General features: G+C 34.0%; 1 protein-coding gene across 7 annotated transcripts in view; it reads left to right on the top strand.

Annotated features, from left to right (window-relative positions):
• LOC134529823 (KICSTOR complex protein SZT2-like) overlaps positions 1 to 26,439 on the top strand; it is a 186,302-nt gene that overhangs the window by 46,938 nt on the left and 112,925 nt on the right. For 5 of the 7 annotated variants that reach the window (XM_063364304.1, XM_063364309.1, XM_063364308.1 and 2 more), the window contains exons 18-26: positions 1,274 to 1,377; positions 3,186 to 3,354; positions 5,272 to 5,417; positions 7,302 to 7,426; positions 8,480 to 8,710; positions 10,963 to 11,856; positions 12,692 to 12,870; positions 12,970 to 13,296; positions 14,529 to 14,655. In XM_063364304.1, the coding sequence (XP_063220374.1) occupies positions 1,274 to 1,377; positions 3,186 to 3,354; positions 5,272 to 5,417; positions 7,302 to 7,426; positions 8,480 to 8,710; positions 10,963 to 11,856; positions 12,692 to 12,870; positions 12,970 to 13,296; positions 14,529 to 14,655 (2,302 nt within the window). The remainder of the gene's footprint in view (positions 1 to 1,273; positions 1,378 to 3,185; positions 3,355 to 5,271; positions 5,418 to 7,301; positions 7,427 to 8,479; positions 8,711 to 10,962; positions 11,857 to 12,691; positions 12,871 to 12,969; positions 13,297 to 14,528; positions 14,656 to 26,439) is intronic. The other 2 variants (XM_063364307.1, XM_063364306.1) reach the window with 2 other exon arrangements.

Below are 26,439 nucleotides of genomic sequence, written 5' to 3' on the forward strand. Positions count from 1 at the left end.
CATGTTTACTTTGCTGTAATTGCCACCGGTAACTGTCTCGCACCCGCCGGAACATTAAAAAAAATTACACGCTACACTGAAATAAGTGTGGTTACGTGTGCCTTATTAATGTGATCAATATGTGATTGATTAAAACGGCTATTAACGGCACGGCTGCAATATTTTAGCCGTACCATATCCTTACGTGCGGCGCGTAGGGAACCAGCGAGCTGGCAACAGCGCAGTGACTCACCAGTTCCACATCTGCTGCGCACTGTACTCCCCCCCCTCCTGGCAATCTGATGGCCTTCATGATGTAGAGAAGGAGGAAGGGGAAGGAAACATTTAGAGTGTGAGAATGACCAAGGGAGGGATTCCAACCAAATGTAAACATAGAGGGGTTCTGTTCTGTCCTGACACGTAAAACAGGGTACACACTAATTAAAGTTGACGTTTCTTTTACGCTGCGCTGCGTGTCTTACCTCAACAGAAAACAAGACTGATCCACGCCGTGTTGCATTTGTTGACTGCAACTGTTCTTTTATTTTCCGCCACTGACGAACATTTTTTTCCTGCACTTCAAACTCCCTTTCAGCAGCCCTGTTCCCATGCTCTTCAGCATAACGAACAACTCTTAATTTAAACAGCGCAGTGAAGGATTTATATTTACCCATTCTGTACTCTACACTACAAAACTCGACGCGAAACTCATGCCTTGAACTTGCGTGCGTGTTGGTCAGCTGTGTTTACCGTTACCGTGCTTTGTTCAGTTCAATTAATTTCCCCACCCTTTCAGGACAGGAGAGAAAGGACAGCTCAAGGTCACGGCTTTGTTTACAGAGCCGTCAACTTTCCATTCATACTGCGTCCTTTAGGGGTGGCCAAAGTTGTGTTGCCAGCCGTAGACGACTGGTGCGGACATTATGCAAATTTTTAATTTTTTCTTTTAAGGATATATAAATAAAGGGTGCGGACATTATGCGAGGGCGGACATTACGCGAGTGAATACGGTATATCAAGTGTTTACGTGCATGTAACAGGTCTGGACTGTTACAGCTTTCACTGCAATGATTGTGCTTTTGTTTCTGGGTCGTACTCATAAACACATAATTCTTGACTTGTAATCACCCTATTCAACAGAGCCAGTTTTACATTTTTCATCTTTATAAGACTCTACATCCAAAACAAATAGCCGGTTAGGGTGTGGAATTCGAGCAATGGAAGGCCAGTAGTGACTTTTCTGTTCAGCCAAACACAGGTCATTGCACTTATTAATTTACTTATTTGTTTGCAGGGATGCCCTGCTGGAGATGAGTCAACAGCCTGTAAGAACGTTCAGCCATGTGTGATACAGTATGTTCTCTTCCCTCCACACACAAAATCGGTACTAAAGGAGAGGTAAGTTGATATTATAAATTCTTTGTAAAAATGTAAAATATTAAGTGTTACATAAATGAATTGATATTGAGTGTGTAAAATGAAATTTAATAGAACAAATATTGCATGGAACATGTTTTATATTTTGTAAATAAAATTAATAATAGTTTTTTATCATTTCTAAATCCTCTTGTAACTGTGATATATGTGATGTTAGGTCTAAAAGTATAATTATTATTTTGATATATTTATTTATTTTTTATTTTTCAATTATATGATATATATATATATATATATATATATATATATATATATATATATATATTTTCAAACTAACTGGTCGTCACAATAGAGTTAAACCCCTACTGATGGAAGAACTAGGCCTGTGCAGATATCGGTTTTTTAGTTTGAATTGAATGCGCATACAAATACCAAATTATTCACGAATACAAATACAGAATTTAAAGAGTAAAACTGATAGTTAGAATCCCACTAAAATGTATATCCATCCTTATATTAGTGTACTTTTGTTATTTTTATTAATCCATGACCAACTTTTATTTTCTATGTTGGTTGATTGAAGATTAAAATACATAGATTACTTCAACCACAGGATGCATGTATATTTAGCCACTATAATTTACATAAAGTACAGTAAACTTATAAATCAGATTAGTATGATACGAAATTACTAATAGTGTATTCTTGTTGTATTAATCATGGAATATAATGGATACATCAAATTTTCATGCACCAGTATTTCCATTTATGGGTTACAACCCGAGTTACTTATGTAACCAAAATCTCACTATAGGCGGACAACATGCTTCTACTATAGACACTGGCAATATCATGAATAAATATCTGGGCCCCTAGCTTTGCTCAGTCTTCAGAAACATAAATATGGACCACTGGTTAATTATTGTTTGTAGCTGATTCCTGATAAATGTATGTTATTTAACCATCCTTTCAGTTAAATGTGTGGTAAAAATTACCACAACATATATCACAGGCACAATTATTTGATAATTCTCAGTATAAACATCAAGATTACCAATTTAATGAAAATTATTGTGAACCAATATTTTAGTTCAGGCATAAAATAAATAGTAAATACTTATTTTATTAAATCCATGCCCATAGTTATTACCATCAGATGAAATTGGTGTCATGTAACTAGTAATACTCTTCTTTTCCTAGACTCTTTACTAACACATAACTAGCTAGATCTGTACTCTTGCCATAGAGTAAGATGTTAAAATTTAAACATTTTCTTCCAAGCTTTCTAATTTTGATAAGGTTCTTAAAGATTGTGTATTAAAAATTAGAATATTATAATATCAAAATAATAATATTTAGTCATAGTATCTAATAGTTTGGTGCAGGGTGTGGTTTTAAAACTTTTGAAAAATGCTTATAACTCAAAAACTACGACACTTATTTTTTTTTTTTTGTTTCTTGATACGGAACCCGTCATAAATTGCCCTATCAACTGTTCTTTGGCGTGACGTTGAGTTGTGGGACGTTGTGTATGTTCATAATTAATACACATTACAGGTTCCATGTGGTTGAATTGTCAATTCACTTTTCTCGTACAAAGGCAATCCGGGTTCTATTCCCAGCAGAGTCAAACCCGGATTTTTCATTGGTGGGAAACGTGGTGGACATTTCAATGGCTGAAGGGTTTTCTCAGGGTACTACCATTTCCCTCACCCATTAATACTGTCAATGCTCCATTCTCATCTTATCACTTCTTATTGTCTTTAATGATATCAGTGTCAGGGAGATTTACATTGGGCTTTCGCCATAAGTAGCATCTTTTCTTGCAGCAGCTCTGACGATGATGGTACCGATGATGTGGAAGCGGATGGAGAGTCAGACGAAGAGCTGGAGATCATCACCGAATGCTGGATTGAACCTTTGTATGGACATGTAGTGGAGTCTCCGCCAGAGAGATATTACATGGAAAATTTGGAATACCATCAGATTGCTGATCTGGTAAGTTCACTGGTCTTTTAACAGATATATTGTCTAAAAAAACACAATGTTCTTGGTGGTTTTTTTTAATGAATGATAATTCATTTATATAAATTATGTTCCTATTATGTTTACACTCACCCCTCGAAGTAACACTGTTTGTTTTGCGTGGATATGAAGTAACGACATCAATAAATTACAGTAATATTTTAAGTAGCGCAGTCATAGATTCAAAATAGCGCTTTTTTCTTTTACGTGAATTTTTATTTCTGTGCACGCACAATGGCAACAGGACACTAAATACAATGCGACAAATTAATAATGTGATGAATCAACAAAAAATATTTTTCTCTATTGCTATTTGCTTCCTTCATTGCATATTTATCTATGACTACGGATCGAGTGTTCAGCCCATTTTTATATTGCGCCATCCTGTATGTCAGCAGCGGCTCAGGAGAGAAAAGTCAGAAGCTTTCAGGGCTACTGGGATGAGCTAGTGGCAAATCATGGCAGACACACATTTAGTAAACAAAAGTGTCGAGAATTACGTTAACAAGTCAAATAATCTTTCCAATAATAGAAAACATCTAGTTTATGATTTTTTTTTAACTCTAATTAGAATGGAAATATATCTCTTACATTAATAATATTATTATTTTTAACTCAGAAATGTTGTTAGAGCCTCCTAGGAAGTTTATGCCCTAGCTTTAATGTGTAAACAATTCTGTCTGTGAATTTTTTGTACTTAATTTTATCTTTAATCTTAAAATTTTAATCAAATTTTATTTAAATGTACTTCAAATGTATTTAGACGTACATTAGTACTGTTAATTGATTCGAACCGGAGTAGTCTCTTGATTCAAATGTTTGTCAGCAAGGACATTTACTTCATTGGAAAACAAATTAATTTGAATAACATACTCTCTTAGCGAAAAAAATGTATTTGAGTAGTGCTTTTTTGATTAGAACTCTGTTTTCCTTAAACATATTTGGGTGTAACTTCGATGGGCGGGTGTATTTAATATACTGCAGTTATTGTTGATATTACTGAAATTAATTGTATTTTATGTATGTATATTTATATTAACATTAACTTAAGCAGTGGCTCTCCTTTAGAATTACTGCGGCTAGTTCGGGTAACTTAATTGTCTGCTATAGTTCAGCTGGTTTGAGTACATATGTAATCTCATAATGTTTATATTCTCATTGAGTATTTAATATGGATAAATAACTAGTGGTACATTGTACATTTTATCACAATTATATTGCCCTTCCTTGAATAAAATTAATTTCAATCTTTGTATGTTGACTACTCTCAGTTTTAAAAAAAGAACATTGATTAATTTTTAAAAGTGAAGTAGCTGAACACTACAAAATCATGGTCCGGGAAAATTATAATCAGGTCGGGGAAAACCTAGAAGAAACAGGGAATTTCATTTGAGATTTTGGGTGGCCACCCTGGTACAGTTAAGCCATATTTTTTTTAATTGTATCATAGCTTATGTCGATATCATTTTGCTGAGTGGTTCATTACTTTATACTGCTGTTACTAGTGATAAGCTGTAATGCTGTTGAAATCATATAATTTAATTATGTTGGTATTTTGAAAAGATGATGTAAATATTAGGTCATAATTCACGTAAATGCACAAAATTTGGGTGTAAAATAACACCAATTCCAGCTAAAAAAAAATACCACCTTATGTCATAAAATAAAAATGCCTATATATACTCGTTACTAAAGGTTTTTTTTTCAAGTTCAGAAATAAGTCGTTTCTTTACACAATCATGTGGATAATAGCATATTACTTGATGAACTTAGGTTTGAAAATAACAAAGGAATTTTAAAGGATTAAACGTAAAGAGTTTATCTTATGAAGATGGATTGATAATGATTATTACATCTGTAGGCATTAACCAGTTCTTTTTCTTGTTTTAGATATGTCAGGTGGATGCTGAGTGTATATCATCGTTGCTTACCTTCGAACAGCTGAGTCTCATGTGTTCCAGTGCCCAGGTGCAATCTCCAGTTGTGGATTTAGATGATGCAAAAATTGAGACTGTGTTGCATACTTCTCATCAAAGGTATTTTAGTTTGGTGGCTTTGTACATTTTTTTAGCAGTTTATATGTTTTAATGTATAACTAAACACATTTTGTGAACTTACACTTTAAATTAGTTTTTTGTAGATTAGTACATTACTTTATGTGCTTTATATTATGTTCAGTTAAGTGTTTTTCCTTTTTCTGAGTTTGTAATTTTTGAGTGCTTAAATTTGGTACTTCATTAACAACTACACCTTTAAAAATTGTTTCTTCGGAAACTTTTAGTTTTATGTCATGCTTAAGGTTTTTGGACGTAAGTGTTAAAAATTATTAATTTTTTTAAATGAGGAAAAAGCAAAACATTTTCTCATCTCATTTGATTCTGCTTGCAAAGTTTGTTACAGCTCACAAAGATTTTGTCAAAAATTTTACACTTAGAAATAAGTAAATGTATTGTACAAAGAAAGAAAAAAACTTTTAATTTAAAATTCTTGCTGGAATGCCTTATTCAACATGGAGGCTCTGCGACATATGGTAAAAGAGCATTCCACCCTCTGCCAATCTTGTCCGATAGCCACAGCTAGAGTGACAAATACACAGTTTACCAAAATTAATCCTCTATATCATGTATACATAAACCATCTATGTACAATAGGGTGTATCGCAAAAAAAAATATTTTTTTTTGAAATTCAAAATTTCATCAATAAAAAGTTGTCACTATAGTCACATTTTTACAGAAAAAAATTTTTTTTTGTTAAATTGAATAATATTTGTCTCCCGGAATGGGCCTGAAATTTGATTTTTTGGTCGAAAACATAGATTTTCAATTTTTCCAAAATCATAAATACAAAAAAAAATTTCAAGTACATAAATATATAGAATATTAATTAACAGTAAAAAAAAATATATCTGTCATTTAACATTTACGTATCCCGGAATCTACATGAAAACCTTAATTTTCTTTACCAAATAAGCATATTTTCCAATTTTCAACCAATCCTTTGGATTAATTTAATTCTTTTATTTATAGTCTAGGTATAGTCATGTAGCATTTTGAACAAGCGAGAATATAATTTTATGAAATGGCGAATACTACACTCGAAGTTCGCACAATGTACCACGTGCTGCATAGGCGTCATGCGAAGGTAATCATGTGTTCATTCCCCCACTCCTTCTTCGCTATCTCTTGACCATCCTCGCTGCTTGTGTCAGTCAGCTGTTAGTGTTCTATGTAGTGAATCGGGTAATTGTTACTATTTTAGGTTGCTTTTCCAGGCCAGCCTGTAATGTTACAACTGTAACTTACATCAAGTGGTCTCACTGTCTGTCTCACACAGTCATACTGAATTTGTGTTTTGAGCTTTTAAATACTAGTTGTATATTATCACAGTACTGAAGTTAATTTGAAATTGGGTCATTTTTATAAAAAAAAAAAAAGACAATTATATATTTTTCAAAATAGCTTGCAAAGTTAGCATAGTAAATTATTTTTACAGAATGAATAAAATTTTTGCCACACATGTCATGCAATTTTTTTTCAAATGTAAAGCATATTTTACCTTTTTTTATCATAGGGTTAATCAGAATTGTGCAACCATAATTTGAATTTAATAATATGGGAACTTGTAGTTACGGAATATAATAATTTGGTGCTGAGTAGGGATTTGATAACTTTTGAAAATATGCCTTTAACTCAAAAACCGGGACCTTTTTTTATTTACAACTGTTATGAAATGGCCTATCAACTGTTCTTGGCTTCAGGTGAAGTTCTTTTGGGTCATTCTGTACATATATTGGTTAACATGGTGGTAGTGCTTAAAAAGTTATATGCATGTAGGTATTTCCCAACTAAAATTATTTAGGTGTAACAAACAAAATTCTAAAAACTGCTGTGTCACTATAGCATGGTTTATTCTGTTTTAGGTATGGCCAGAATGTTGTTACATTGTCAGAACAGAGAATCTTATATTTTCCATTTGCATTCAACCTCATGAACATTTTACCTCGATGTCAGCAAGTGGAGATGCTATTATCTATGTTTATACAAGGTATGAAGTCATTTGTATTTTCTTGTAGAAAAAAGTAGTGTGTATTATTTAAATGCATAGTTAATATAGACTGGAATATTTTAAAATTACACAATTGATCCTGTAAATGGAAAATATGAAACTTTTTCACAAAAATGTGAAAATAAATATTTTTGTGTGCGAATTTCAAAACCTTTCAATCTAGAACCCAGTTTGAAAGATAACAAGTAGGTAGGAAGTGTCTGAATGTAAACAAAAGCGTTCTGTGTGCTGAGTCTTTTAAAGTAATATACACATCATTCACTTTTTCCAGGTAAATTACTTCACTTGCAACATTATTTAATTTTTTTATAACCTCTTTAATCTCACAAGTGTGTCCTGTGCCATTTTAAAAATATTTTCTAACAGAAACGTTTGCCATTTCCAAGCACAATTCTGATTAGCTGATTCTGTCAAACATCCAACTTGTCAAACAACTTTGGCTGCACCAGTGAACGTTTTTTGTATCCTCATAACCTTCCAACAATATTTAGCCAACTTTATTGGAAGATGTTTAAAGCAAAAGTTAGACAGTGTGACATAGCCTTTGCATATTTTGTCTCTTTAGCTTACACCATCTCTGAAGTCAAAGTGAATAAAGTTATGATTCAGATGACTGCATGTATCCCACTATCTATAATTTTCCTTCTATCACCGTAGTATAACTAATACAATGTTGGAAATTTTTCAGTTTATTAATGATATCTTACAGAAAATAAACCTAACTTTGACAGCATGAAGTAAACAGTCTACCTGTAGCTGCATAAATGTTGTAGCAGTTATAGTTAGTAATGCATCTCTGTATTTAATAATATGTTATGTTGTGTACCCTGTATCAAATACAATCATTTTTCTGCTAATATCAATTTTATTGTTAGCATAATAATTATTTTATAATTAATTATGAACCTTTTTCTGCTTAGTATGCCTATTATGTAATTAATCAGTTCTTAACTTACTTCAGTGTATTGATGTTGACATTTTTTCAATAAAAACAACTACAGGACTGATTGTAATGGTTTTTTTCTTTGACAGATCTGGGGGAATGTGATTCAGAAGCAGATTTTCACAAGATTGAGTCTGTGGATGCCCCCAACATGCTGTTGATAGATATGATGTATGAGCACCTGAAAAACCTTCATGACCGGGAGTTGTACCTGTCACCAGAGAACTCTATTGCTTTTATGCACCTACTGAAAGAACGTGAAAGAGAGCAGGCACCCTATGAACTGCCAATTCCATTTGTGCTTCACAATATCCCTCATGGTATTATGTACTTTAAAACATTTTTTAAACGTCGGTTTTTAAAATTTTTCATATAATTCTGTGCAGAAAAAATATAATACATAATTACAAACCTTAATGTGCTACCTAAGAATTTTTGGGGCTGAAGCAGAAATTTGTTTTATTTTATTTTTGTATTTATTTATTTATTTATATATTTATAATTTGTTACATACCTACGCATTATATCCGAACCATAAGTTTCCTCTTTTTTATTATATTTGAGTTGCAGCGTTTGTTTCGTCGTTAAAACATACAGCAAGTAAGCGCTACTGTCGCATGGTGTTATGTTGATTGTGACTATATATTTATACGCAGTTGAAACTATGGCGTTCACTTCTTTAAATGCCCATTGCAATGGAATGTCAGTGTTTTGTGGTATTGTAGTCCATGGTTGTTGACATTTTTTTTTTCTTACTGTGGTACGTGTGACAAAATGAATACAAATAATACAGTAGAATCTCGTTATAGCGAGCACGGTAATAGCGAGAACACTGCTATAACGAGGTATTTTTGAGGAATTTACGGCGTGATCGCTTGAAGCGCGCTTTTGTTATTTGTCTGCTTTATCTCCACCCCTCTCGCTCGCCACTAGACATCTTGCCGTTGACGCCTGTCACATTCTTCAGCCGTGCAGTCGCCACCTAAGTGCGTGGCATTAAAAATAGAATCCCATCCTTTCTTTCTTTTATCAAACTTCCGTTAGTTATCTGTGCCGTGTGTAGACAAAGTTTGAGATTGGAACAGAAACAACGTAAAGTATTTTTTACAAATTAGAAATATGTATGTTTTTGTTTTTATAATCGCGTATTTTCACGTTTTTGTTGTTCTCTTAAAAGAGATAATATTAAAAAGCCGCTCTAATGAGATTTAATTGTTTCTTGGTTAACAAACACTATTAATTATCAAATATTGTTAATTGTTTATATTCTATTTATTAATATTTACGCGACGTCATACTGTACGCGTACGCAATACGACTGGATTCGTTGCTGCAACATAACATAGCATGTTATGCGGTATCAGAAGTAACGAGTAACGTAACAATAGTAACGAGTACTAATTGTTATAGTAACGAATAAATACGGGTACGCATTTTTTCGTTACTTTTACACCTCTAGTAGGCACTACCGTATTTATTTCCGAATCGCTAGGGCAGTTTTCTTGTAACTTTTGTTTCGGGCAGTTGTTGGGGTATCTGTCCGGGAAAGGGGTGGTGATGGTTTGAGTTTAATCCCAAATTTATTTTCTAAAAAAGTTGACAGGTTTCTTTTAATGAAAAAAGTATAGTTTTCCAGCGACTATTACGTTTGAGGCGTACGTGCGTTGCCGCAGCCGCACTCCTGCTTTTTTGTAAGGAATTAAATCGTCGCGCTACACTAGCACCACCTGTTAACTACATCCCGAACTAACATGGCCGCCAGCAGACAGCCCGCGTTGACGATAGATAGCAGGACAATGCTGTGTCGGCCGCGGGCTGAAATGCTATACTTACGTGGCGTGGTAGGGTATTCTGGTTATTTTGACGCAATCGGTGATCGCATCCGTACTTATGGGGTATCGTTTTAAAGAGAATTCACACATCTGCTCACAGAAATTAAGATTTCGTTAATATAACCTGTTATTTTCCAATTATACAGGTTTAAACACAATTTTTATGCTATTTTCGGTTAATTTTGATTTTTTGGGGGCCAAAATTTGTCCAATTCGGTTATAGCGAGGACACGGTTATAGCGAGGATCAAACCCGGAACCATGACACCTCGCTATAACGGGACTCTAGTGTATTTTGTTTTGAAATTGGAAATTTCACAAATATCAAAGTGTATTTATATAGTACAAATGAATTAACATTAACAGTGAATGGTGGTATACAACTAACTCACGAGGTATGCTTATATTTATTATATTCGTAAGAAAATGAATATTCTTTATTTCAAAGTGTTAGTATTCGAGGCAGAATAGAATACAAATAATAAACTATTCACATTCGTATTCAAGAATTTGATTATTTGCACAGGCCTAGTTCTTATGGATGGCCTCCATGAACAGAACACAGAATTATTAGCAAAATTTATGTGCAAATATTATAATGGATACTGAATGAATATTAGTGTTCTAATCTTTTTACATTCAAGTATTTGAATAATTGGTATAGGGGTTCTGTTGATTCACTTAATTTTGACAAATTTAAAAACTTATTCTTCTTTGTAATATTTCTTTTTGCCATTTCAGACCAGACCACGACATCACAATCTTCTGCTTCTTCCAAGAAAATGGACTCGGCTGTGTCTCCGAAGTGGAGGTGTTTTCTCAAAGGAGTCAGCATCACCCATGTTATGCTCACTTTCATCCCAGCAAGTTACGTTGACTTGAAGCTGCTCATGATGACTAGTGAGTCTCTCGGTGGGAAACATCCCTATTCTGTTCATTTAGTGACGGACCAAGATGATATGAACAGATCTTTTGAAACTGGCTTGGGCGATGCAGAAATGATGGGTTCGTGTACAAACATTCCACTCAAGAACAGCTCATGGCAGGCACAGGGCGGTGCCACGCCAGAAGCAGAACACGTTCATTGTCGGCCTCAGGATAAGTCGGCTGACCTCCCGTTCCGAGTGAGGGCCAGCTCGTGGGATACGGTGATGAGGAGTAACGTTCCACTCGAGGCTCAGTTTCGAGCAGACTTGAACCGCATACGGACCAGTTCCATGGATTCCAAATTGAAACACTTCCGGCCAGTTTCAACTTCCGCCAAAAGTAGAGGAAGCTCAGTTTCTGTGACACAGGACGCAGCACCGAACAACACGAATCTCGACGATGGTCTGCCAGTCAATGAGGAAGCGCCATTTAAAGGGAATGAAATGAAGCATGGACAAAGTATAGAACGTCGTTATAATCATAAGTTTGGTGCTCTTTCGTTGCCTGTCTACATTTATGATTGCTCCTTGTCGATGCTCATGGATATTCTGATATATGGGGAGATGGAGCCTCATGCAACCAAGGATATCTATGAAGATGGTACTTACAGTTTCAAATTAACCTCAAAATTCAGTAAAAATGATAATGATAATAGTAAAAATACAAAGCAATCAGAACCCAAGCCTGATAGTTCTCAAGGATTTTCAGGTAATTAAACTTTTTCAGTTGGTGTAAAATTTTGTAGAACAAGGCTCAATACTTCAATACCTTGATACCCGTTTGTACTGTGTGGTATTGATGCTACTGAGTATTGATATATATTTATTATAAAATTAATGCTTGTTTTGTTTGCTGCTAGTAAACAAAGTAGATATGAACTATTTTTGTTGGTATTTACATTTTTCTATAGTATTATATGTGATATTTTTAGTTAAAAGTTTGTTTTGTGATGAAAATTAAAAATATTTTTTTTTTACCATTGGCTACATGAAGTTGTACATTTTTTCACATCTTTTGATCCACTCACGAAAATAATAGTGCAAATTTAGCAATGCTAGTGCTTAAGTAATCATCATTGGAAGTTGTGAAAATAGTTTGATTTTATGGGTGCTATTACTGTAATAGTTGGATTACTATTATTGCAGTTTAGATATTAATTGCACAAATCATTCAAAACATAGTGATTTAAGACACAAATGTAAACAGTTGGAGTTCATTATTAAATCTATCCTAAATATTCATTGTGAAGCAAGTCTTAATTTTAAGTAGTTTTTAAAATGTAACACGACTGTTATTAATGTTTAAATAAACTTGCAAACTGTTCAAAATCATAGTGATGTATGTAAGTCTTGTCTCTCACCACTCTGCCTAAACAAGTCATCATGATTAATTTTTATTTGAGGTTATATGCAACAATTTAAATTTTTTAAAAGCAGTTTAGTTTCAGCAATGATATTGATCATGACTATACTAAGAGGTTAAAAGCCAATAGGTAATAATTGTTAATGTACTTAAGCTTTATATAATGTGATGATTGTTGCAGGGAAACAGAGCCTTCAGCAGCATTGTGAAGTGCTCAACTTGATACATTCAAAGTGTTTTGTATTTTCACTATTCAAAGCACTGCATGTAAATCAAACAATATACTCTCAAGATGTACAAGCAGCCGTCAATCAGTGTGAAGATGCCTTGGTTGAGATAAACATCACAAGTTTTCTCAAGGTGTGTCAATGTGCCATTTCATAATCAAAGTAAAATTATTATCATTTATTGTTTTCAATGGAATCTCTATAATTGGAAATACTCTTTGTTTTGTTTCAGACTGTTTGTGGGCACATGAAAGACTTTATTTCGAGACTGAAGGTGGATGAACTGAAGCAGAAGAGTGTTGAGAACAGCCCTTTCCATCAGTGTGCAAGTCCGTGCACGGAGAAGGACGTGCCGGCCAGCTCTGTGACGAGCACGGAAGATGACGCAGCGTACAGCTATCCCATCTCTCACCTATACCAGCATGGGCCGTGCCAACCTCACTACCTTTTCCACCAGCTCATCAAGGAGAAATTCTTCCGCATCCTTACGGTGTCTTTTCAGCCAGTGCCTTCCCACCCTGACTTCTACTTCTGTGCTCCTGCCTCAGATAAACGACCGGTAAGAAATTATGTTACTTAATATTAAAAGCAAGGATCGCAATTGTGCGTTGCGATGCAACGCCTGAGAGAGAGAGAGAGAGCGCGAGCGGGTGTGAGTGTGTGTGTGTGTGCACGCGCATGTGAGTGTGTGTGTGTGTGTGTGTGTGTGTGTGTGTGTGTGTGTATATATATATATATATATATATATATATATATATATATATATATATATATATATATATAAAGGAGCCATAATTTTTTTGATTATCCACCTGTAAGACTGATAGAAAAATCATGTTTTTGTTTTGAGAAACATCCTTCTGACAGATGGGTATCTGAAACATTTCTTAGTTGAACATCCATCTAACAGGTATAGGAAACATTTGCTAGGGAATCATTGGTTCTGCCAGATGTAGGAATTTTCACAGAAATGTAACTTACTTGCTAAAGGCGGGGGTTCAGCCATTTCTGTAAAGTTTGTCTTGAAGTACACGCAGACGTATCACTTCCTGGGGCAACTTCCGTTAGCTATCTCCAGCGAACGTATGAACCATATTCCCCTGACTACAGACTGATGCTCTGGCTGAATGTTTAATGAGGAAACAAAATGGAATTTCTGTGGTACTGTTAACATAATCCTAGTTTTTATATTAATAGTATAGCATTTATTCATTTTTTTTTCTACTGCATTGTCTTGGAACAATGTGTGCATCTTAAATGGAATCACATTTTTTTAGTAAATGGTTATGTCACTTTGAAACACGGAATTTTCAAGGCTTACACTTCCTTTATACAGGATATCTGTGTGTGATTGTAAAGTAGGATGCATTAGAACCAGGTGCTAGTAGAGATGTTGCCACTTTTTTAAATAGCCAAAATTTATATACAATGATAGATAAGTATTCCATAAATACTTTGGTTATAGTCAAACCACATGTTACTGTTGTGAGTTATAATTTACTGGGTTTTTAATATTTTTACACACCAATTATGCATCTTAAGTATTCGTTTAATTTTTGACTTTATGTTTTTATGATTGAATCATTCATAGCCTTAAAATAATATTGATATTATTGAATTATTTTTAAAGTTTTTAGTGTTTAATAATTTCTTTTATTTAAAATAAAAATTTATTTAAGTTTTGATTATTTTAAAAAAAATATGAACTCAAGAATTTAAAAAATACACAATTCATTGAAACATACTTATATTTCATATTTTAAAAAAGTAACTGTCGTGTTAACGCTGTAGATTGACTTGAAGGAAGCGCTGACGAAGAAGAACTCTGACGATGCAGCAGCCAACAATCCTCCGCAGACCAGTGCTTCACAAAACACTGATCAGATGGAGTTTTATTCCCACGACAGCAGTGGTACAGGTAATTCTGTTCAAAGTGTTTGGTCCATGTAACATATTTAGTTACTATGAATTGTACTATAATACAAATTACATATAATACTTTAGTTTGCACTATACGTTTTCCTATTCAATATTTTTTTTTTTTTTTTTTTTTTTTTTTTTTTATCAACTCCCACATATTAAATGTGGTTTATGGTAAGGTTAATTTTGTGAATTTTAATACAAATTTTCAAATCAAACTATAATATTTTTGCTACAGAATGTCACTTATTTTACCTTACTGTAGATTTAGACTAAGAGTGTAGTGCAAATTATGATTTTTATAATTGATTCTGCGGTGAGTTGGAGGTTTAATGGATGCTGTCGTATAAATTAAAAAAAAAAACACTTTTGGCTGTGTGAGTAACTGCAATATTTTATTTTTCTAACTGTTCTTGATTCAGCAATTCAGTTTGAAGGACAGAAAAGCCTTGTCTATTAATCAATTTTATATTACTGGTAAGTATTGTTTTATTCCATATGGGCCTATAAAACAGCTCAGATTATTACCATAAACATTGGAATTTGTACTTAAAGAAAATCAATAGTATAAAATTTATTTTGAATTAAATGAAACTTAAGGTATGCATAAATGTACATTTTATGCTTTAAAATTATGGTAGACATAAACACAAAATATAAATAGATTGCATCTTTCCATTGCTATAAAATAGTTTTTCCACTATTGTGAAATGAAATGAGTCACATTAGTAATTTTCTGCACTTCTTTTTATACTGTTAAGTCTAAACTTATATGCAAAAATAAATTTAAATGTTTTGGTTTTCGTACTGTGGACAAGGTTTTGACTCTGCCTTATTCCATGTCACAATTGACCATAAGTTACTTCATTCATAATGCTTGTGGGACAGTTTTGAGTAGTGTCACTATGCTTGCAGGAAAGCAACTTTCTCATTTTGATTGGCTTGGTAAAACCCAAAATCTGCATCCAATAGTCTTAAAACAAAGTACAAAATTCCATTCTGAGTAAACAAATTACATAATTTGTCGGTATACTGCCAAAAGTGACCAAGTCATAAAGTGGCAAACATTATGTTAAATTACTATCTGGCTAATAAAAAACAGCAGTATAACACGGGAAAAAAAAGCCCAAATCAGTATCTCAATCAGTAGACAAGGAATTAAAATGTCAACTATTCTGATCCAAGTCTCAGTAACTAAAATATTGTTTGTAAAAATTGACGAATTTATTCAGTTTGCCACTGTTTTGACTTAGTCACTTTTGGCAGTATACTAATGATAAGGCAGAGACGGGCATAGTGGCCAAGCTAAGGTTTGCTCATTTTTAAAATGACTTGCAACCGATGTAAAGTCATCAAAATCAGTGGTTACTGTACTTCAACTATTCTAGTACATAATATAATTTTTCAATCACCTTAGAAATAAGTTAAGTACCTGAAAAAATTCATTTTACAAAAATTACCCAAGTGGCCATTTTGCCTGACCTTGTTGGGTAAAGTGGCCACTTAATTTCAAAGTCAAAAAATAAGGGATGAAAATTATTTAAACTTAGAAAATAGGTATTTTAATTAAAGAAAAGTTATGGAACTTCACAACACTTGTCAAAATAACTTGGAAAAAAAAGTTTTTCTAAGAAGCTATGGAAGAAGATAAAAAGTTCAAAATGATAATTATGGCAGCCGAAATAAAAAATTACAAAATTAGAAACAAGTTATGAAAGTTATTAAACATTAAAAGAAAGGGCTATCCTTTAAATAAAAATTAGCTACCATACTTGCAATTTTCGAAAATGAAAGAAAGGCTGTTTTCTTCAATTACAGCACAGAGTTTGTAGGCCCAAAAAAAAAAAACACATTTAAAACTGGATCCATCATTCTTGTGACCTTTAAGCGGAAAATCATGGTGGCAAACTATGAGATCAATATGTGTGTATGCAATATAAAGTCCAAAAGCATCGAACATTGCAGTCATTAGATAAATACTTGAGACCACTTCTTGAAACTCGCTTTAATTTTCATGCTGCTATGTCAATCCTGAAGCGTATATATATTTCTGTTGGGGCACTGTTTAAGTTTAGTGATGGATATCCTGAGATCAAACAATTGTCATGGCACATGATGCACCAGCTTAAGATGAGGAACATTATCATGGCTCATTTATAGGGTAAATTGCTGCAAGTAACACGAGGTAGATTCAGGTGATGAACAATGTGGCATCCTATTTCTGACATAAAATTATTTTAAAGGGATTCTAATTCATTATTTATGCTCTTGGCAATTGAATGACAACCAACTGTGCTGTCTTAGCCACATGAGGTGGTGAAGTAATACTCCAAAAAATTGGTTGTCTGTAAAGTCGGTTTACGGACGATAGTTTAACGTGACGTCATAACAAAACATTGATGAAATGATTGCATACTTTTATGAATAAAATTGAATCATTTTTATTGAATTATCACTATTTTGTATGGATACAAAGAAGGAGTGAAATGAAATCTACAATTTAATTGATAAATTTACTTTTATTTGCACTCATTAATTCAAATATGTTTATTACTTTAACGAAGAGATTATTTTAACTATAACTTTTATACATGTTTGCTATTTAACTTCTTCCAATCTGTGTTATTCTGTTAAGGATAGGACGATGATAGGAAAAGTAGGAAACGAATGGGAGTGTTTCAAGTTTAATGTGCCTCGAAAAAATCAAATTGATGGTTGTTCCAATCGAGTGGAAGAGAGAATGATGCGGCGCAAGCATACAATGAGCGTAACGGGACAATCTGCATAACGGAACAATGAGACATCCTTTTTCGTGTGTGCAGTCGGTGTTCATCGATTTATTAGACGTCACGTCAAAAATAAAACCAGAATTGTTTGCTAGAATATTCCTGTTTGATTTTTTGTTATACCCCTCCTCTACATCCTGCACTCGTAATCACTAGTATCATAATTTTTGGAAACAATCAGCAGAGCTATGCTGTAGATCACTGTGACTTACTATTTCAGGACCGCAGACGAATAGGGCGATGCTGGGGTGTTTCTACGGATGTGGCAGTAGTGTTCTTGAGGTGTGTCCCTTGTCTAGTGCAACACCAGAACTTTGTACACCACAGTACTGCCAAGTATCACATAATTTGTGTTGTTATTACTGAGTTTAGGTGTCCATTTACAATGTAACAGAGTGGTATTTATTTACAACTTACACGAGAAAAAACTTAATGACACCATTGAAAAATCTCATTAATACTGCTGGCTGGCTAAATATATGAAATCATAATTTTGATAGTCTGCGCCCACAATGCAATAATTTTGTCAATGCAGTAGTATTATGTGATAGATGTGAAAAAGAAGTATCCATATCTTCTGAGTGCATAAATAATAATATTGTGAAATTTTGTCATATGTTACAAAAAAATGATCATTTATCATTCTATCCAGAGTATCAAAAAATGTTCTTTGTGAAGTATGAATATGTGCTTATGTTTCTGTGCATGAGAAACGTGATGACATCAGATGTTATAATGATCTGTGACTGCATGAAAGTGCAATCTGTATGTAAATCTATTTTGTCTCTTTTTTTTAAATAGATATGAAAGTGAAGTAACAAATGTTTCCCATTGAGCATATATGTCTGCAAATAATTTTTGAAAGACTTAGTTCCCATATTTAAAAAAATTTATGTATATGGAAGCGTGCTTTATTTTCAGTGTGTGGCAAATCACACCAAGAAAAAGTTTAACCTATATTTAAAAGTTCATCATCTTATTTAAAAAAATCTTTGGTTGCTCTAATGGTGCAGGAAGTAAAATGTGTCTAATCTAATGACGTAATGAGGTGTGCTTAAAAAAATGCAGTGTTTTTACAGTTTTGTCGTCCTGCCGATGTTGATGCGTGGTTGGGTGGTGTCTGAGGGCGCCAACTAACCTTTAACAGGGGTGGTTGCTGTGGGGGTGCGGCATTTGTCCTAAAATTGTTTGTCCTAAAGCGTTTATCCTAATTTCGTTTGTCCTAAAAATTAGGACAAACGACTTTAGGACAAACGACTTTAGGACAAACGACGTTAGGACAAACGACTTTAGGACAAACGACTTTAGGATAAACAAATTTTAGGACAAACGACGGAACAGCTTCAAAATATTTTTACTCTGAGTTTTAGGACAAACGACTTTAGGACAAACAACATTAGGACAAACGAATTTAGGACAAACAACTTTAGGACAAATGACTTTTAGGACAAATGATTTTAGGACAAACGACATTATGAAAAACCAAGTTAGGACAAATGACTTTAGGACAAAAAACTTTGAGTCAAACTATTTTATTTGAAAACCACAGAGCATGTTAGAACTTACAGTAAAAGAAAATGTTTGAAAAAATAATGTTATATACTGGGGAAATACTTTACATTCTATGTAAAGAAATTCAGCGTTTACGATCGTTACAATTTTTAGACATCTAGGAATGGACGACTACGGTTTCAACGACCTAAATCTGTTTTTTATTTCGCCATCTTGGTTCCGCTATATTTAAATCGAGCGCCCCACTCATTATGATGAAATTTTCGTCATGATCGCCAATTCGAATATTTCTGTTCCACTGGAAGCCACCATCTTGGATGCCGTCGACTTTGTTTCTCTTGTTTGTTCCTAGATAGCGTCAGCATGGCTATTGATTTTTTTTTGTTATTCTGGAGGCCGCCATCTTGGATACTGTTTACTTTGTTTCTGCTGTTTCTTCCTAGAGAGCGCCAGCATCGCTCTTTATTTTATTTTTTTGTTCTTCTGGAGGCCACCATCTTGGATACCATTGACTTTGTTTCTGATGTTTGTTCATAGAGAGCGCCAGCGTCACTCTGATATATCACATAAGGTCGATGTTCTATTACCTACCATAGCTATTATGAACATAATCGACATATTAAATTTAAATATTTTTAAAAAATTCATTGGAAGCGCTGTGATTCGAACCATTGCAGCTCCAATCTCTAGGTTGGAAAACATACGCCTTTAACCGCACGGCCATCGAGACATTTACCAGACTGAGGATTAAATAAGGTATATCTAAAAATAACATGCCTATTCGGAATTGTCATTTTTTTGGTTTGAAGTAATAATAGCACCACCTGTTCGAGACTGAACCACCATCATGTATTAAGACGTAACTGTTGCAATTATCGTTATGGTCACCATCTTGAATATCCGTGATTTTTATGTTAGAAAATCGGGAAAAAAATTATAAATCATTAAAAAATTAATCAATCGAATTAAATAATAAAAATCTTTAAAAAAAACCGTTGCACTTTACGTTACGGTCGCCATCTTGAAAATCCATAATTTTAATGCTAGAGATTCGAGAAAAATTCAAAAATTCATTAAAAAAATTACTTATTAGAATACTGATTAATTAGTTCGATTCCTCTCCTTGGTTCAAAACTGGTAAGAGCAAAAAAAAACAGATCCTTCCTCCACAGAAGCCACATACAGACTGATCTACCACCACCAATAGCAAGGTATAAGTATATATCGTCAGCTGGTATGATAATATGTGTGCCATCTTGTCTTCATCTGCTGGAGACTACCATTTTGTTTTCGTCTGCTAGAGTGTGCTGATACCATGTTAGTATAATATTCTGTTCACCATAACTTTGTCCTCAACTGTTGGCATTGAACTTTTACCTTGACCTTGAAATTTGACCTTGACTTTGAAATTTGACCTTGACATGGAAACTTTTACCTTGACCTGGAACTTTGACCTTGACCTTTAAATTTGACCTTGAACTTGAATTTTGACTTTTACCTTGACGACAATCATGGATCCGCCATTTTGCGTTCAGTACATGCTACCAGGAGCTTCCACCTGCTAGAGGTCATTGCCACCATCTTGTTTTCGTCTGCTAGAGGACACCATAATGTGCATGTACTCGTCTTATAGAGTACATTACCATCATACTTGTCTAAGTTTTACCCGCTAGAGTGCAGTAATCATTTATTATTACTGAAGTGTCTGCCATCTTGAAATTTGGGCGCCATCTTGGAATCGTGTAATTATTTAGCTAAAAATTCGGGAAAAAATTCCAAAACTCATCAAAAAATTCACTCATTAAAGTAATGATTGATTATATCAATTCCTGTTATTGGTTCGATCCTTGGATGATGCAAAATAAATAATTTTATGTAAAAAATAATAATTATAATAAATATTATTATCAAAGTCCTAAAAGAGACTTAAAATCATATATTACCATCATCCTTTAAACCATTACGACTGCCATTTTAGATATTTGTATTTATTGACTTATTAGTTCAGGAAAAATTCCAAAATTCACTGATAAAATCACACATTATTTTACATATTGAATCGAAACTTGCTTCGATCTGTGGACGTAGCTGAAAAAAAAAATAATTTAAATACCAGAAAAGTGTCAGGTTCGAGAAATAAAACACCGCAAGTTCTTTTACAAACATAATATGTATTACATAATTTCTATCCTACTACAGGATCACTTGCGAAAAACAGCAAACTTATAAACATTTAGCCCTGCATAGACGTAAAACGACTAATTCTTAGCTCCAACAGCTCTAACTGCTCAATGTGCTCCAACACCTCCAAATGTTCCAAAAGCTCCATCGTTTCCAAATGCTCCAAAGGATCCAAATGCTCCATATGCTCCAAATGCTCCAACTGATTTCAATTACTTTTTTTTTATCGAACTTGACATGATTACATGCATGACTTTATTAGTATACATTATGGATGTCAGTGGTGACTTTTTTACACCTTTATGTTATAAGTTTTATTTAGAAATGAGCTTTCGAGAAATGATAAAATACATTTTGAAAAAAATATTAAATTTTCTTCAAGTTTATACACATGCATTTAATTGAAACTATTATTTTATGTAGCCAGCTTCTCAGTTCTTTAAGTATGAAGGATATTTATTTGATGCTCGAATAGTTTCCTGCACAAAGCGAACCATGTAGTAGTCTTAGCCTGTCAACCAATATGTTAGGATCTTCCCATGAGGTATAATCAATCTCTTCTGCTACGTTCATCTTCCTTGTATGTTTATAATAAATATTACTATCCCTGGTGTCTTCTGTTTCAACACCAACAACAAGGTCACTTTCGTCAATCAACCAGTATTTATCACAAACTTGATTAGGATAATTTATTTTATTACGTCGTTTCCATCGTTTTGATCTCAAGCCACCATCACTGTCTTCGCTCTTGACCGCTTTAGGTGCTTCAGCACAGTACTCAATCATGTCAGCATCACAAGCTTAATCAGGAAAAAAATCATTTTATTACGTTGTTTCCATCGTTTTGGTCTCAAGCCACCATCAGTCTTCGCTCTTGCATGATTTAGGTGCTTCAGCACAGTAGTCATTCATGTCAGCATCAGAATATTGATCAGGATTATTTATTTTATTACGACGTTTCCACCGTTTTGGTCTCAGGCCGCCATCACAGTCTTCCATCTTGACCGCTTTAGGTGCTTCAGCACAGTACTCAATCATGTCAGCCTTAGATTTGTCAGCATAGTCATCGTTCATGTCAGCCTCAGATGTGTCACCACAATCTTCAATCATGTCAGCTTCAAATGTTTCATCACAGTCTTCGGTCTTGTCAGCTTCAGGTGGTTCTCCATCTTTCACATTTTCATGGAGAAGACTAGATATTGATGTAAATATCTTTTCATTTCTAATGAGGTTGCTACTTTCTTCGTTTGTTTTTAATTTTAAATGATTGTCTTGATCTATATCAGTATTTTTATCATTAGCTTTTTACATTCTTCATAATCATGATTGTTGTCTAATATTCTGCCTTCGTTCCTCTTCCACGATGTTGGAGCACAGTCTTCGTTATCTTTATTCATCTTAGTTGAACAGTTCTTGCAATGTCTATCCAAGTAATATCTTCTACCAAAGGATTTATGACACTGACTGCAATTAAATGGTTTTTGACAAGGACCCAAATTACACTCGCTTCTCTCATGTCGTTTAGCATTCTTTCTCAATGTAAACACCTTGCTGCAGTATCTACAGTGATGTCGTTTTGATACAGCTACAGGCAACGAACCAGGATACATGTTATATTCTGCGACTAATTGCAGATGCAAACTAAGAGTTTTAAATTAACACCATTACTTAAATATAATTTTTTTAAATATTTCGTCAGCGAGAGTTAAATTACCTCATGCATAAGTACTGGTTGTAAGTAGTTATGCTTTTCAACAACAGATGACGCCACGTGTTGCTTGCAGGTAAATAATATTTATTTCTTTTATGCTGGATGCAGGATGCTCACTAATGATCGCAAAAGAAGGATGGCTAAGCTAGACTCCAAGGAGAAGGAAGTTTGTTCATCCAGTTAGTGTTTCTCAGATTTCTCAGGGCATATTCTGGCTTGGACTAGAACTCTATCTTTGCTCAACAATGAGAAGTTCACAAGCTAGTAGAATCAGTTTTTGTATGTTTTGTTTAATTTTGAAAATTTTTTTTGTACTTATTCAAAGAAAATGTGTGGTGGTTTTCTCCGTGTGCTCCCGATTATCCATGTCACTATTATGATGGTTTTCTCCGTGTGCTCCTAATTATTCGTGTCAATATTTTGATGGTTTTTTTCCGTGTGCTTGCGATCATTCCTGTGGTTTCTCCAAGTGCTTCTGGTTATTTCTGAGAAACCGATCTCTCCATGAAGGAGTTTTACTCTTAATGAGACATGTCATTTTATTCAAGGTTAAATTTTATTAGTGAATTTCTGCTACTAAATCACCACTTCCTATATTTTTATCAGGTGGAATTAAAAAAAATCATTTTTCAGTCAAATAATAATATGCCCTGAGAAATCTGAGAAACACTGACTGGATGAACAAACTTCCTTCTCCTTGGAGTCTAGCTTAGCCATCCTTCTTTTGCGATCATTAGTGAGCATCCTGCATCCCGCATAAAAGAAATAAATATTATTTATATGCAAGCAACACGTGGCGTCATCTGTTGTTGAAAAGCATAACTACTTACAACCAGTACTTTTGCATGAGGTAATTTAACTCTCGCTGACGAAATATTTAAAAAAATTATATTTAAGTAATGGTTTTAATTTAAAACTCTTAGTTTGCATCTGCAATTAGTCGCAGAATATAACATGTACCCTGGTTCGTTGCCTGTAGCTGTATCAAAACGACATCACTGTAGATACTGCAGCACGGTGTTTACCTTGAGAAAGAATGCTAAACGACATGAGAGAAGCGAGTGTAATTTGGGTCCTTGTCAAAAACCATTTAATTGCAGTCAGTGTCATAAATCCTTTGGTAGAAGATATTACTTGGATAGACATTGCAAGAACTGTTCAACTAAGATGAATAAAGATAACGAAGACTGTGCTCCAACATCGTGGAAGAGGAACGAAGGCAGAATATTAGACAACAATCATGATTATGAAGAATGTAAAAAGCTAATGATAAAAATACTGATATAGATCAAGACAATCATTTAAAATTAAAAACAAACGAAGAAAGTACCAACCTCATTAGAAATGAAAAGATATTTACATCAATATCTAGTCTTCTCCATGAAAATGTGAAAGATGGAGAACCACCTGAAGCTGACAAGACCGAAGACTGTGATGAAACATTTGAAGCTGACATGATTGAAGATTGTGGTGACACATCTGAGGCTGACATGAACGATGACTATGCTGACAAATCTAAGGCTGACATGATTGAGTACTGTGCTGAAGCACCTAAAGCGGTCAAGATGGAAGACTGTGATGGCGGCCTGAGACCAAAACGGTGGAAACGTCGTAATAAAATAAATAATCCTGATCAATATTCTGATGCTGACATGAATGACTACTGTGCTGAAGCACCTAAATCATGCAAGAGCGAAGACTGATGGTGGCTTGAGACCAAAACGATGGAAACAACGTAATAAAATGATTTTTTTCCTGATTAAGCTTGTGATGCTGACATGATTGAGTACTGTGCTGAAGCACCTAAAGCGGTCAAGAGCGAAGACAGTGATGGTGGCTTGAGATCAAAACGATGGAAACGACGTAATAAAATAAATTATCCTAATCAAGTTTGTGATAAATACTGGTTGATTGACGAAAGTGACCTTGTTGTTGGTGTTGAAACAGAAGACACCAGGGATAGTAATATTTATTATAAACATACAAGGAAGATGAACGTAGCAGAAGAGATTGATTATACCTCATGGGAAGATCCTAACATATTGGTTGACAGGATAAGACTACTGCATGGTTCGCTTTGTGCAGGAAACTATTCGAGCATCAAATAAATATCCTTCATACTTAAAGAACTGAGGGAAGCTGGCAACATAAAATAATGGTTTGAATTAAATGCATGTGTATAAACTTGAAGAAAAATTAATATTTTTTTCAAAATGTATTTTATCATTTCTCGAAAGCTCATTTCTAAATAAAACTTATAACTTAAAGGTGTAAAAAAGTCACCACTGACATCCAAAATGTATTACTAATAAAGTCATGCATGTAATCATGTCAAGTTCGATAAAAAAAAAAGTAATTGAAATCAGTTGGAGAATTTGGAGTATATGGAGCATTTGTAGCATATGGAGCATTTGGAAACGATGGACTTTTGGAACATTTGGAGCTATTGGAGCATTTGGATCATTTGGAGCTGTTGGAGCATTTGGAGCCTTTGGAGCATTTGGAGCATTTGGAGCCTTTGTAGCATTTGGAGTTGTTGGAGCCTCTGGAGCTGTTGGAGCATTTAGAGCATTTTAAGCAGTTAGAGCTGTTGGAGCTTATAATTAGTCGTTTCACGTCTATGCAGGGCTAAATGTTTATAAGATTGCTGGCTTTCGCAAGTGATCCTGTAGTAGGATAGAAATTATGTAATCCATATTATGTTTGTAAAAGAACTTGCGGTGTTTTATTTCTCGAACCTGACACTTTTCTGGTATTTAAATTTTTTTTTTTTTCAGCTTCGTCCATAGATCGAAGCAAGTTTCGATTTAATATGTAAAATAATGTGTGATTTTTTCGGTGAATTTTGGAATTTTTCCTGAACTAATAAGTCAATAAATACAAATATCTAAAATGGCGGTCGTAATGGTTTAAAGGATGATGGTAATAAATGATTTTAAGTCTCTTTTAGGACTTTGATAATAATATTTATTATAATTATTATTTTTTACATAAAATTTATTTATTTTGCATCATCCAAGGATCGAACCAATAACAGGAATTGATATAATCAATCATTACTTTAATGAGTGAATTTTTTGATGAGTTTTGGAATTTTTTCCCGAATTTTTAGCTAAATAATTACACGATTCCAAGATGGCGCCCAAATTTCAAGATGGCAGGCACTTCAGTAATAATAAATGATTACTGCACTCCAGCGGGTAAAACTTAGACAAGTATGATGGTAATGTACTCTATAAGACGAGTACATGCACAATATGGTGTCCTCTAGCAGACGAAAACAAGATGGTGGCAATGACCTCTAGCAGGTGGAAGCTCCTGGTAGCATGTACTGAACGCAAAATGGCGGATCCATGATTGTCGTCAAGGTAAAAGTCAAAATTCAAGTTCAAGGTCAAATTTAAAGGTCAAGGTCAAAGTTCCAGGTCAAGGTCAAAGTTTCCATGTCAAGGTAAAAGTTCAATGCCAACAGTTGAGGACAAAGTTATGGTGAACAGAATATTATACTAACATGGTATCAGCACACTCTAGCAGACGAAAACAAGATGGTAGTCTCCAGCAGATGAAGACAAGATGGCGCACATATCATCAT

Source organism: Bacillus rossius, chromosome 2 (assembly GCF_032445375.1).
Source record: "Bacillus rossius redtenbacheri isolate Brsri chromosome 2, Brsri_v3, whole genome shotgun sequence".
Taxonomy (NCBI): Eukaryota; Metazoa; Arthropoda; class Insecta; order Phasmatodea; family Bacillidae; genus Bacillus; species Bacillus rossius.